This window comes from Macadamia integrifolia, chromosome 12 (assembly GCF_013358625.1).
Source record: "Macadamia integrifolia cultivar HAES 741 chromosome 12, SCU_Mint_v3, whole genome shotgun sequence".
Taxonomy (NCBI): domain Eukaryota; kingdom Viridiplantae; phylum Streptophyta; class Magnoliopsida; order Proteales; family Proteaceae; genus Macadamia; species Macadamia integrifolia.
In genome coordinates, this window is record NC_056568.1 from 30,675,499 (window position 1) to 30,689,642 (window position 14,144).

The 14,144-nt window shown below is 36.7% G+C and overlaps 1 protein-coding gene across 2 annotated transcripts; it reads right to left on the reverse strand.

The window, feature by feature from the left end:
- Positions 1 to 723: 723 nt before the first annotated feature.
- Positions 724 to 8,438, reverse strand: LOC122057276 (serine/threonine-protein kinase tricornered-like). Of its 2 annotated transcripts, none has more exons than XM_042619328.1 (11): positions 7,876 to 8,438; positions 7,218 to 7,392; positions 5,569 to 5,652; positions 5,078 to 5,319; positions 4,306 to 4,528; positions 4,067 to 4,146; positions 3,893 to 3,977; positions 3,659 to 3,790; positions 3,103 to 3,216; positions 2,436 to 2,483; positions 724 to 1,281 (listed from the first exon to the last, which is right to left on the reverse strand). In XM_042619328.1, the coding sequence occupies exons 1-11, from the start codon at positions 8,097 to 8,099 to the stop codon at positions 1,180 to 1,182; spliced, it is 1,509 nt and encodes a 502-aa protein (XP_042475262.1). In that variant the 5' UTR covers positions 8,100 to 8,438; the 3' UTR covers positions 724 to 1,179. The 2 variants fall into 2 exon arrangements, with proteins under 2 accessions (XP_042475262.1, XP_042475261.1); XM_042619327.1 differs by having other exon boundaries at positions 729 to 1,281; positions 4,300 to 4,528; positions 7,876 to 8,437.
- Between the last annotated feature and the right edge of the window lie 5,706 nt (positions 8,439 to 14,144).

Here is a 14,144-nt window from a genome sequence, read left to right on the forward strand (position 1 = left end):
CTTTTCACTTCAACATTCCCTTGATTTTCAACACTTTGAAAGATTAATGACTGGATACATCAATACCATCAATAAGAATGGCCCTAACCATATGGGAACTATCCTGTTTGTTCAGTCCATCCCATACAAAGCCATATCCTCTGCTAAAGTGCACACTCTAATCAATTTCAAATACATCATTGGGATCCTTTCCTGCCCTCCTATTTTAAAGCCCAGACCTCCAACATTGTGCTTCTTTCTGAAGGTGCAGCCAATGGCCTTCATTGAACATGTCGAATGGAAACTACAATTAGGTTCGCCCGTCAATTTTTTAATATCCTTTTTATGATCTTCCTACTCATTCATCTCAATGACCTTGCCACTGCTGGAGTAAATAATTCAAAATTTGGTTTAGCGTCTAGGTTAGTGTGGACTTTAGGATTCTATGAAATACATGCACCTGAAAAATGTGTGCAAGGAAAAAGTTCAAGTTGGATGTATTTAGAATCTAGTGATTAGAAGTGTACCTAAGAAAATGAAAAGATTCATCGGATGAAGAGTCTATGGTAGTGAGTATTAGTCGAAAGCAAGTTACCTATCTCTATATAAGGAGTAAAAGTGGAAACATCAAAGAACACTACAAAAGAGGAAAGAAGTGGAGAAGATTCAAGGGGCATCAAAGGTGGTGGTTGTGGTGGTGGTGGTGTTGGTGTTGGGGTCAAGTGGTGTAAGTTTTTGATACTCAGTGGTATTCTGAAAACTCATCAAGATGTATGAACCAGGAGCTCTGTATGGCTCGTACAAGTACCATGTATCAACAAGAGAATCTTTGTCCATTTCCAATACCCAATTCTTATCTTGTTTACTCCCTATTATAAAAGTACAATTTCTAATTTTTAATATTCTGTTGTGCATGTATGTTTTGTAATATCAACAGCCTTGCTACCCTTTCTTTTTGTTAAATTTTATGTGGTAAATTGTTGGTTTCCAACCTTCCCTCTAAAATAGCTGCTCTTTTTTTCTCTCTCATAAATTTCCATAGGCCTACATGAAGACAATGGTCATAGAGTTCAAATTGAAAAAGGAATTACGACCAGCCTAGAAGGAAAATAAACAAAAATAAGAAGGCATTGCAACAGGAATTTAGAATGTGAAGTAGGCCCACCAATCATTAAGACATATCAACACATTTTAACAGAATCAAAACCTGAAAATCAACCAACCTGAAGTTCCAATTGATTTTAGCACATCTGATTTCTTGTAAGTATACCCTATGAAATTGGAATCTTTTGACGTCAACATCTGCAATATTTAGTATAAGAGAAAATTTGAAGATATTTGATTAGTCCGACAAAGTTGAGGATGGATAGATCCATTCATTATTTCATTCTATCAAAGATAAGAGGGAAGGTAAATAAGGTTTACAGAAGATGAAGGTAGCTCTCTAACTCATAAAAGTTGTCTAACAGCTTGCAATACAATTTGCAGTGACAAGAATGAGATAATTTTTCCATCCGAGGACCAGTTTTCTCATTTAAGTGTGAAAACATCTAAATATCTGTTTTCAAGGATTCAAAGCTAGATAATATATGTTAAACTGATGACTTTTTCCTTCCCCCTTCCTCCTCCCCACTTCTATATTGTACCCATCTAAATATATATATGTTAAATTGTTAACTAGAATCTATGTCCTTAGAGGACAACACATTATTTTATCCAGGTTTTTGAAAAGCATGCCAATTGTGAATCATAATATCACAAATCCAATAGACATCCACACATTCATCCGAAGAAGAAAAATAAGATGACACTCACAGAATCAAGTCATGGTGACTTCTACTACGAAATCATAAAATTTCCGTGTGGTTGAAGATCAAATCTCCTAGCTAGCAATACAATCTACTTGATACAAGTGCCAAACGAGGGTGTATTAAGTACCCCAGAGTTCAAGGGTTTCCTTGAGCTTGTCTAATTCCAAGAAGTCATATAGAAATGAAATGGAATATAGGGCAGGAGAAGTATTAACCAAGAATTTGATGAAATTTTCACCCAAAAAAGAAAAAAGAAAAGAAGATGAATTTTCCTTGTGCCAAGATTTGAACTTCCATATAGGCTCCCTTAGTTTATAGTCATTTCATCACTGGAAATCCAAATGAAAATATTAAACAACTGTGCTCCATAATTTGAAAAGGAGTTGGATACTATACGGCAGAGTTTAAGACCATTCAAAGGACGATGTCATCAAGCATGTATATCTAATAGAAGACAACAAGGTTATCTTTACGAATTCAACCTAGCCTCTAATAGAAGAAATATATAGTGTAGGCTTGTATCCACCTCCACATGTAGCTTGTCATGGAAAATAGACAAATTAATTTGGTTGTGATAGGATAAACATTGGCAATAGAACAAGACAATAGACAAACCAGAAAGGAACAAGGAACAAAAGCCAGTACCTTGCGCCAGGGTCCTACTCTTGGCAATGCTGACTGTGGACCTCCCACCTAATAATGAGCAAACAATTAGCACAAAGGTTATGCTACAAGAGTGAGAGAGAAGTAGAGAGACGTTGTATGAGAATATAAAGTCAAAGACATAAAAAATAGACGATGCATTCTGTCCCGGTTAGTGTTGGGAGTATAATTGCTTCCATTCTATATCCATTAAATTACACCAAGGAATAGAAAATCATGTGTGCTCTTAAATTTCCTCAATGCCAATACTCACTTCCTCAGTTCCTCTGATATTTTTTCACCTTTTGAGATACAAAACTCCACTTAAATTAAACTACAAAGGTTAAATACAATAGGTGAACAAAATAGACAGCCTTAACACTTCAACATTGGTTCTATAGTGTATTAGATGGATAATGATAACTCTAAAAAGATTAAGCAGATGGTTGAGTTTCATTATCCCAGGTGTCTACTCACAAGTCCAGCAGGAAAAATCCTTTTGTTTAATGCCTCAACAAAATTTTAACATAATTCAGTTTTGATGCAAAACATTCTTTTTCAATGCTATTTGTTCCATTAAATACACTAGGAATTTAAGCTATGATAATACTTGTAACTTACAAAAACCAAAAGGAGCAGTTACTAGATAAGTAGATAGTTAGGAGCTCACCTCATCAAACTTCTCAAAATTTTGAGTATCTAATTCTCCATTCACAGTAGGCTTGTAGGCAGCTTCCATCTCATATAGCATGTCCCACTGAATGCATCTAAACCATGGATGTGCCTGAATAATCATAAACAGATTCGATTCAATATTTTTCTGGCCCAGCTCACAAGACATACTATAGAAAATATTAAGGGGGAAAAACCCACTGATACCTGGTGCATTTGGGATTCTAGGAGTAAACGAATAGGGGGGAAAAAGCAATACGCATAAGAGCATGCAAGCTCAAGCATATCATTGAGAACTCAATCCTTACAATCTATAACAAACAACTTTTAAATGCATCGTTGAACAAGGATCCACACAAGGCATTACTGATATGCAACTCAGCTCAATTAAGACTCATCCCACTTAAATAGGGTTGGCTACACAAATTACACAAACCTGTTTTTCCATTTAACATTAGCAATCATCTAAAAGAAAATAAGAGTGAAGATGCAATCACTGGGTCTGCAATCTGAATTAGCGAAGACTATATTTACATTTTAAACAGACAACATACCTTTATTTCTTCTACTCCTCTGGTCCCCAGCCTTGTGTCAACATCACAGAGTAAACGACATATCAAACCCCTAGCCTCATCTGATATTTTTGGTTCCTCAGGGAATTTCAAGCATTTTCTCCAGTTTATTATCTGATATGCAACCGAAACATCAAATCAATTTTCAGGATGAAGGGACAAAAGGGAAGGGAATGACTCTGGTAAAATACCAAATAAGCATCCAATACATCATACCTTTCTGCAAGTGATCCTTGGATCATCAGAACAAAAGGGAGGATAACCTATAAGCATCTCATACATGATCGCCCCTAAAGACCACCTAAAAGGCAAACTAACTAATAAGACCGAGGTCAGGAGAAAATTAGATTACAACTATTGTATCAAAATAACTTCAGAAGTAAGTCTCACCAGTCACATTCCATTCCATAACCTTTCTTCAGCAATACCTCAGGTGCCATGTAATCAAGAGTTCCGACAGTAGAATAAGCCTGCAGATTAACGAAGTATTAACCTAACACAACAGTGTGCTGTTCAAAACCTTTAACATATATAACCGCTACAAATTTGAAGAAATACATTGAACATACTTGCATCTAAGAAAGAAGGAAAGGGAATGATATAACATAGGATAAAGATGATACAAATACTCGTCGATTGCGTTTCCATTGCTGTAATTGTTCTTTTGGCATTAGCCAGGGAGCTCCATCAGCATGTCCTTCAGATTCCATTTTTGTGTGTTCCTGAATACTGAAGCCTTCATTTTCCAATAAAATTGTTGAATATTTACAATCCAGGGGCTTACACAAGCCAAAATCTGAGAGCTTCAAATGCCCATTTCTGTCCAAGATCAAGTTATCTGGCTTTATGTCCCTACAAGCAGGATAAATTTATAAGAGAAATTCTGCATAACATGTGGAAATTTTAAAAGTTAAAAAATTATGTATTAACTTCAGATATAGGAATTCATAAACTACAAAAGATGGTTCTTCTAAAATTTCCTAAACGGAATACACCAAAAGGGACCAAAAGAAATCAAAGAGTTTGATCTAAGGTGCTGCAGCAGGCATACAAAGAAGGGACCTGAAAGAGAGGGGGGGGGGGACCCATCATGGACATGCAGAGACAATGTTATCATGGTAACAATTGACAATTCTACTCACTTCACAGCAAGAGAAAATATTTTATAGGATCACATGAATTTTTTGAAACTTTTTAATGTGAAATATTTTTTCTGTTATCCAACATTTTTATGTTTGCATCAAAGTAACTCAGGTGTTTAGAACTATGGAAGCTACAGATAATTCTACATATAAAAGCTGTTTAAATACCTTCAAAGCTCTCTAGCAAGAATCTACTGAACTATGGTACAGCACATAAACCTTATATATCACCACATTATGTACTTCAAAAACATTATACCTGTGAATGTAGTTATGTTGGTGAATAGAATGAATGGCTAAAATGCTTTCTGCTATGTAAAATCGTGAAACATCTTCAGAAAGAACATCAGCTCTCATTAGAAGCGTCATGATGTCACCGCCAGGTAAATACTCCATGATAAGGTACAAAAATTCAGAATCCTGGAAAGAATAGAATAGTTTTACAATGCAACGGCTGTCAACCTCAGCAAGTAAGTTTCTCTCAGATCTAACATGCTCAACCTGAAAGAAAGAAAGGGATAAAAAATTATAAAGACAAGATGCACAAACAACAAGATAAGTTGAGCATGTACCATGCTAAGAAGTTCATAAGAAATGAAAAAGGATATCACTGACATGCCCATTCATAAATTGAATTTATTATGCAGGCGTATATAAAGATTATGTTGATATACTATCACAATAATATAATGTGCAAGTGGCATCATGACTCTGAAAGTCTTAAAGTTTTAAGTTTAGAGAATTATTCACCTGTCCACGACTAAGCATTTCTGATTTTTTCAACTTCTTCATGGCAAAGATTTCTCCTGTGTTTTTAGCACGGCAAAGCCTCACCTGCATTTTTATAAGAAATTCAGAGCCAACAGAAATATTAGGCGAAAGCAACCGGAAAAAGAATAAGAATCATTATCCATTAATTTATATAATCAACTTTTTTATAGTTAGTATGATAACAGGAAATAGAATCTAATAATCTACATAATCAACTTTTACAGTCAGTATGATAGCAGGAAATATAAGTTAACAAAGTTGTTGAGATTTTCTGTAACATTCATATAGTTAAGCATGTGGTAGCCAATCAGAACCTTATCATTCATATTCTTTTCTATGTTCAGTGGTTTAAAATTTAAAATGTAGCAAAAGAAATATTATGCAGGCAGAAGAGTAATTGAAGTATTTGAATATGGGGAGAATGAACGACAAAACCAGACTTATCAGCCTAAAGGTGAATATTCCCAAGTTTAAGAAGAAATAATTATTGGTCAAATTCTTCAGGGACTCATTGATACTATATCTTCTAACATAAATAACAATGTTTCTACACAAGAAAAATAACAAACAAGGTGCTACAAGTACCTCCCAATACATTTTATCGATTGCTCCGATATATCATTAGGCTTTTGGACATAACGAAAGGGTAGATTGACCAACTAATTTTGATTCCAGTTATGGTTTTCGAAACCATGATCTTGTATACATTCTCCTCACATCATATCATTGTTGACCTTATAGGACCTTATCAATTCTATGCACTAAACAACAAGAAAGTTTTGTTTGGACACAGGCAGGAGACAGAACCTGGATCAACCTAACTTGATTTTATTTTCATAATTTTCAATTTCCTTGTTGGCCATTTTCCAATGGATTCCTAGTTAAAAACATGGTTTCTTATTGAATAAAGTATACTCCTCACTAAAGTTCGAATCATAACAAGCATGCCTAAAAATATAAATTAAAAGGGGGGAAAAAGGAAGAAGAAGACCATCTACTAGGTTTGACATTGCACATGTTAGATCAGAGAGAAAAAAACTCTCAAGCAATGTGATCTTGGCACTAGATCAAGTCTAACAATTGGAACATACATGTAGGAAAGAAAACAAGATGACAGACTTAATATTCCATAATCTTTAACTTAGATCACCAACATTTTTTGGTTTTGTAGATTTTCCTCCAATTATGGGAAGACCACTTGCAACAGTTTTCATGAACTAGATCTTTATGCCCCTTGTCTGAAGATCCATCCACTCTCTTGGAACATCTACTCAAAATTATATAATTGGCATATTCCCTAGAGACCTTGAGCAATTTAAAATTACTTTTGACTCTTGGAAAGATATAAATGTCTTAAGCACATCTAATGCCTATTTATCGATGTTTTCACACACTTGAGCTCACATTGAAATCACACTTTTCCTAGTTTCTCCGCTATACATTTAATATACCCAACGAAGTGATTCATCTTAAGTTATTATTGTCTAGCATTGGCTTTCAAAGACTAAGTGCTGGGGTTAGTTTTCCATTGACTCTGGAAAGTTGTCATAAGAAAATGCCTATGCATACTAACAATATCAGAGGACATCACATCGAACACTTCTCCTCCTATAATGATTCACATATACCTCACCAAATGCACCTTTTCCAATTACTGTTAATTGCTCAAAGTCATCGATTCCCATCTTATGTCTTTGCAATCGCATATACTCAGTTTCTCTACGTTCCAAATTCCTCAGCATCTCTTGTTGTTCTTCATTTGAGATTTGAGCTTCTTGTGCTTTCCTTTGAAGTGCCCAACGTCTGAAACAAATTAGTTTGAAACTATATTACCATTTATCCAAAAAAAAAAAAAAAAGCATCATTCAAGCTCTTTAAGAAACATTAGGGAACGCTGCACGATGACATGGTCCGAATTGAATTTTTTTATTTTTTAAAAGCATCTCCAAGCCAAAGTAACTGAATATGCAATTAAACATGAACTACCAAAGGAAGGTCTAATTGAATCTATTTGTACCATTTCTTATTTACTTTTCTTCTTCTTCTCTTGAGAAAAAATATTTATCCTGCCAAATATCACAACATTCTGAGCTAGGAAGTGAAGGATGTCATTAAAGTAGGCAATTTCAGAATCGGAACTCAATCATTTAAGGATTGAATGAATGCAGTTGAATTCAATTTATCACTTTTCATATAGCTCTTTGCATAACATGTCATCAACATTAACTTACGAAAGAGGTATCTCATTCAAGAACAATGGATCAACTCTAAATACTTGAACTATACCTCTCTTTACGATCTTGCAAGCCTTGGAGATAGTTCTTATAATGATTCTCGATAAACTGCTTAGCAGCAGCCGCTTTCTGACGAGTTACCGGCGAAGAAACAGAGACATCAACACCTAAAGAAGCCGCCTCTGTTCCAGTCTGTCCAACACCGACACCTCGATCTTCCTTCAATCTCCAAGTCCTCAATTTCATTCCACCATCACCACCACCACCACCCTCCATTTCCAACCCCAAACCGATTAAAATCAGATCAAAGGAAGAACAAACCTCTGTAACACTTAATAAGATCGATATTGGACTGGAAAAGAGTTGGAATCTGACAGTTGTGAAGCTTTCCAGGCTATCAAAAATCCGATAATAAAATTTATCATTTTCGATGACAGATCGAATGGGACAGAGTGACCGACATTGAAGATGGAGGGAAGAAGCAAAGAATAAGGATAGAAGATTGAGACGGCTTTCAAGTCTTGGAAGACTATGAACTGTCACGACTACTGTGGAGTCTCACAGGAAGAACCGCCGTTTCTTACGAGGACCAGTGTGTTTTTGCCTTTTTCTAGAGAGACGGAAAAAAGGTAGGGATTAAAAATAAGAGAAACAGAGACAAATGTAAGCTTTCCATAGTTTTTTTTATTATTCTAATCCGATAATTTCCTGTGTATGTCGGTTATTTTGAGAATTATAAAGAGGTTATGTACAACCGTTGGATGCGTATCTAAAGAATAAGAAGCTGTCTGAGACTCTGAGCTGTCTGAGCTTCAAGTGTCAAATCGGATTATTAATGTGGGACCCACCACCCAGCGCAGCATTCACTATTGGGCTGAGCCTGGGGTTAGGTTGGCGTGAGTAATTGACAATCAGGCCCACAACAAGCCCACAATCCTGGGCGAAAAGGGTTACCGGGATATGAGAACCAATGGCCCCGTTTGGTTGGCAGGGAGGTTAGGGATTGGACCCTATAAGTTGCGTGTTGTGAATTGTGACCCAAGTTGGTTAAATGGAGGAAGTTATATTTCTCTATAGAGAAAGTTTTCCTTAATTCGTAGAGGAAATTTTTTTTTTTTTTGGGTAGGAATTCGTAGAGGATAGTTCATTCACCATTATTTTAGGATTCGGAAATTTCTATAGGGTCTTAGCATCATCTTAAAATATTCTCTAGATGCCTTCTACCAATTCATAACCGTTCATATGAAATAGATTTTTTTTTGGTGATAAAATCAAATGGTATGAAAGGTATGGTAAAATAATAAATACTAAAAAGTTATGAAGGATATGAGGAAAGAGAATAATAAATCTGAAATATGTCTAAGGAATTTGAAAGGAAAATTCAATCATTATCCACCAATGACAAAAGTGCATTCACACTATGTTGACATTTGTCGGCATTGTCCTCTGCTCAATAATTGAATTTAAGTCTAATGGGATTTTTTGGCCAGTCAAAATAAAGGTCTAAAAATATAATAAAAAATTAACTTATTTAAAAAGAAAGGGTGAAGTTTTTCTAGTAAAAAAACTCTAGAGAGTTACTCTAAACAATTTCAAGAAACCGATGTTTTTGTCTTTTTTATATAATATATTTTTTCAATGAGAGTAGATCTTATCATTTTACATGTATACTAAAAAAAATGTAAAATAATGACAGTCTTTGATAATAACATAATGATAAGTCACTTTCAAATTATTTTTAAAAATATTTTCTTATTTATAATTTCAATAACTTTTAAGAATAAGAAAATGAGACAATTATAAAATGGTATAAATTCTAACTACAACTATAGGAGTGTCAATTAGACAACCGTATACATAAAATAGGGTATGTCCAAATTCAGTCGTTAATCTTGAGATGGAAATTATGAATGAAAATTCATTAAAGAAGGACATACCTATTACACGAGGCTCCCACCATTGCAAGGTTTGGGAAAAGATTCATAATGTTAGGTAGCTTTATACTCACTTTCGAGAGAATATTTCTCTACTCAAATCCACAACCATTAAATCGTAATGGAACAACCTACCTAGATGGGATGTGAGATTATTCCATCATCTGTCTAAAGGTTTCAATTTTCAAACACATTTAGGCTACGTTTGGTATCGTTATTTTGGAACGTTTCTAGAGTTTTTTCGTTCTAATGGAACAAAAAAACGGAATCTAGTGTTTGGTGTATTTGTGGTGAGAAACAATTTTTTGGAACAAAAAGTGGAAAAAAAAAACTATAGAAACGGGAAATAACGGAACGACAAAAACTCGTTCCGTCATTCCCGTTTCGTTCTAGATAAAAATAAATAAATAAAAAAAGGGAACAATATGGGGCATTTTAATAAAATCGTTCCCGACAATTTCCCACAAACCCGTCTTCCACCATCACTGCTGCTGGTTACCGATCTGCCCTCGCAGCCTGCTGGTGAACACCTGCAAGCTCTCCTCAACCTCGTCTTCCACTGTCACTGTTACAAGCTCTCTCTCTCTCTCTCTCTCTCTCTCTCTCTCTCGTTCACGCCGCTGCAAAGCCCTCTTCCTTACAAGCTCTCTCTCTTTTCCAATTGTGTCTCCGGCTCAGGTGTTTGCAAGTCGTGGAGTGACACCATTACTGGACTTTATTGTTGGAACATCATTGATATCGAGAAATGATGTCGGGGCTGCAACAACTCTGATCGTATCATCTGTTGTTCGCAAGCTTGTTGATCGAACCAAAGGAACAGTAATCACTTCTCTGGTTACAAGTTCGGTGAAGCTGGGTTCTCCTCCATTGCCAAGTTTCTAACTAAAGCTAGCCCTTGTTTCTTTATGCACCTCTTTATATTCCTATTGCTTCAAATATGAGAAGAACAAGGAAGGGAGATAAGATAGGAAAATGAACAACAAGCAGTGGCGTCAGATCAAAATGACCACCTTTGTTTTGATTGAGAAATTATTTAATAAAAAATGCTTTAGATATTGCTTTTTGTCATTGTTTCTTATCAGGTCTACACTCCTCCCTTTCCTGCTTATCGGGTTCTTGTCCTCCCTGTCTCTTCTATCTCAATTTTTTTTTTTGTGGTATGACTAGAGTAGTTCTAGGGTTTTGACTTGTGGTCAATTGGGGTTGTGCTTGGGGTTTATATGATCAAAATGTTGTATTTACCAATAGATTATTGTTCTTTTTTTAACTTTGTTTAAGGAGCTTCAGGTAGTGAATTGAGGAAAATTTTAATTTTAATTTTAATTTTTTTGTTATTTTTTTTGTGTTTATCAAACACCACAACTGTTGTTTTTCCGTTCTGAAACCATTCCTGAAACAGATTTACCAAACACCACTTTTTCATTTAAAAATGGCATTTTGACATAGAAATTTAAATTTTTGTTTTTGACACGAAACATCGTTTCTGGAATAGAAACGTTACCAAATGCAGCCTTAGAATTCAAAATTATGCTCATGTGTAATGTCATACTCAATATATGCATATTCTCTATTGTTTTCACCTTTTATGATATTCTCTCTTCATGTGAAAAGCATCTAGACAACTTCTCAAATCACACCTAATTAATCTAGATATATGCATATTCCTTCTTGATGAGGGTATTTCTTCCCAACCACGGGACAAGTAGGGATCGTCCTGACCAATGTTGCACCTCTGCCCTTCATTAGGCCATGCTTCCACCTCGGCATCTCATCAGGCCGTGCTGTAGCCTCGACCCTCCATCAGGCCATGCTACCACCTCAGCCCTCCATCAGGCCGTGCTACCACCTCGACCCTCCATCAGGCCGTGCTGCCACCTTGGCCCTCCATCAGGCCGTGCTGCCACCTCGGCCCTCCATCAGGCCGTGCTGCCACCTTGGCCCTCCATCAGGCCATGCCGTCACCGCGGCCCGACGTCAACAACAAGGTTTTCAAAAACGTGTTTTTGTTTGCCTCGGCCTCTCCTCGTGTCGAGCAGCCACCTCGGTCTCTCCTCATGCCAACCAGTCACCTCGGCTCAACCAACCTGTCACATCGGCACGGCACAGTCAAGTAAGGCACCCAGAAACGTGCACACATCCACTCCTACATTCAAGGGACATGATCCCTGATCCCGGGGGCAGGACTCTATCCACTACACGTCATCAGAGGCGTCCACCCCTCTCACGACTTGTACCTCCGAGATCAATGGGGAATATTCCTAGAATATGCTCTGAAACCCAGAATATTCCCAAAATCGGAGCGCCACTCCCCTCAAGGACTCTACGCCTAAACAGGACTCTCCACAAATGCCCTTCCTTCTCTCTCCATCAGCAGCCTATAAATACCAAGGTAAGCCTCCATCATAGGGGATCGATCAATTATTTCTTTTACTGAAAAAGCTCTTTTGAGCATCTATTGTGGAAAGATCTGACTTAGGCATCAGAGAGTCCCCTGTCAGGTCAGCTTGGTTCTCCCCTATCGTCTCTTCTATGCAGGTCGGTTGGAGCACAAGGAACTATAGGGAAGATCATCCGATCAATTTTTACCGCATCACTTCCCAATTCTATTATGAAACTAAAGGAGAGTAACCCCATAAGCATAGGCTAAAAAAGGAAGCATCTTGAGGCGACTTCTCAAATCACACCAAATCTACAAAAAAACATATTCCTTCCCAGCTCTCTATTATTGAAGTGGTTCTTTGTATGTTCATGCATGGAAATGTAAAGAGGATAAGTCACTAACGGTTGACATAAACCTGAGTATAACCTACACCAGAAGTTTAGAACTATAACTATATATAGGTGTGTCAATCCTAGGCCTGACTTGGTAGGCCCAACTGAGCTCAACTATTTAAAGCTTGATTAGACCCAGTCTGATTAATAAATGTGTTGAGTTTAAGCATGGCCTGATTACAATCGATCGTTCCCCCAACATGGGTGCTATTCGACCATCACCTAATCAATTAATAGCCCGACATGTTTAAGCCCTGTTTAGAGCTCGTTTAGGCCCCATATATGAAGCCCGATTATAGTTTATTTAGAGATGAGTGTGTCATTAATCTGTACAAGATCCATTTAGCCCAATTTTTGGTAGCCTGGTTATATTCGATTGACCATTTATAAATAGAACAATGCCTAGCATATGCCGATTGATTACTTAAGTTGGTCACAATGCAAGGTCCTAAAGTGACGAGGCCTTAATGAAGCTGACTGAGTACATTATCTTTAATGTATTTTCTTATGTGCAGTATTTTTAGTACATCTAGCACGTCTAGGAAAGATTTCTATACTAGCACTTAGTTCCACCACATGGCACGTCGGATGATGCTGAAATTTTGTAGTAGGTAGACCACAAGGTCTATTAATTAATATCAAACTTTCGAAAAAATGGAATTTTTCAAGTGACAAAATTGTGCTTTTAAAAACCATAATCATTGTAGAGGGCACAATTGGCCTGTGGTCAGAGTACTAGTACGATGCACCGAGATGCATGCTAATACATGAGAAAATATTTGATTGGATTAGGCTTTGAAATTCATCATGTGATTAAACTAAACCATGTCCTTGATCCCTATCCAAAAATTGGACTGGTTACATTACCTTTTCATGTGATGCTTACGGGTGTAGTACTAGACCTGGTATTCTTCCTATAACCACTAGATCAGGGATTAAAACCATGTCCTCTATATCTAACAATTGGAATGGTCATATTATCTTTCCACAAAGTACTAATAGCAAGTGCACTAGATTAGGTATTCTTCTTATACCCATCAGATTAGAGCCCGTTTGTTTAGAAGGGACTTGGTGGGGTGGGATTTCTGACAACTTTCCCACAAAACAGTGTAAAATAGGGTTGTTTGGATGAAAGGGGTGGGAGAGTTGTGGAATAATTGTCAGATGGTTAGGGTTTCCTGTCGGAGGAGTGTTTCTTCCATTTCTTCCCTTTCAAAGTCCCACCAATTTGGTGGGACTCTTATAGGAAAGAACAAGGAAGCGATCTTGTTGAAGAAAGACGAAGGAAGGCGATCTCTCCAGCTCTGTGGCTTCTTCCTCAACTTAGTTTATTCTCTCCCAGCAGAGGTAAGGCTACAATCTTCTCTCCAGCTCTGTGTCTTCTTCCTCAACTCATTTGTAGGTAATACCTAGAAAGAAGGGTTTTCATTTCTTGAGAAGAATCAGATGGTTTTCATTCAGCTCCTTCTCCTTCTTTTCCAAATAAAGAAATCGAAAAAGAGGAAAAAAACCAGAGAAACAACAAATCAAGAAAGACCAGAATCTTTCTTCATCGCCGATTCCGATCATCTTTAGCTCGGTACCATCTCCTACTGTGTTTTTTTTTTTTTTTTTT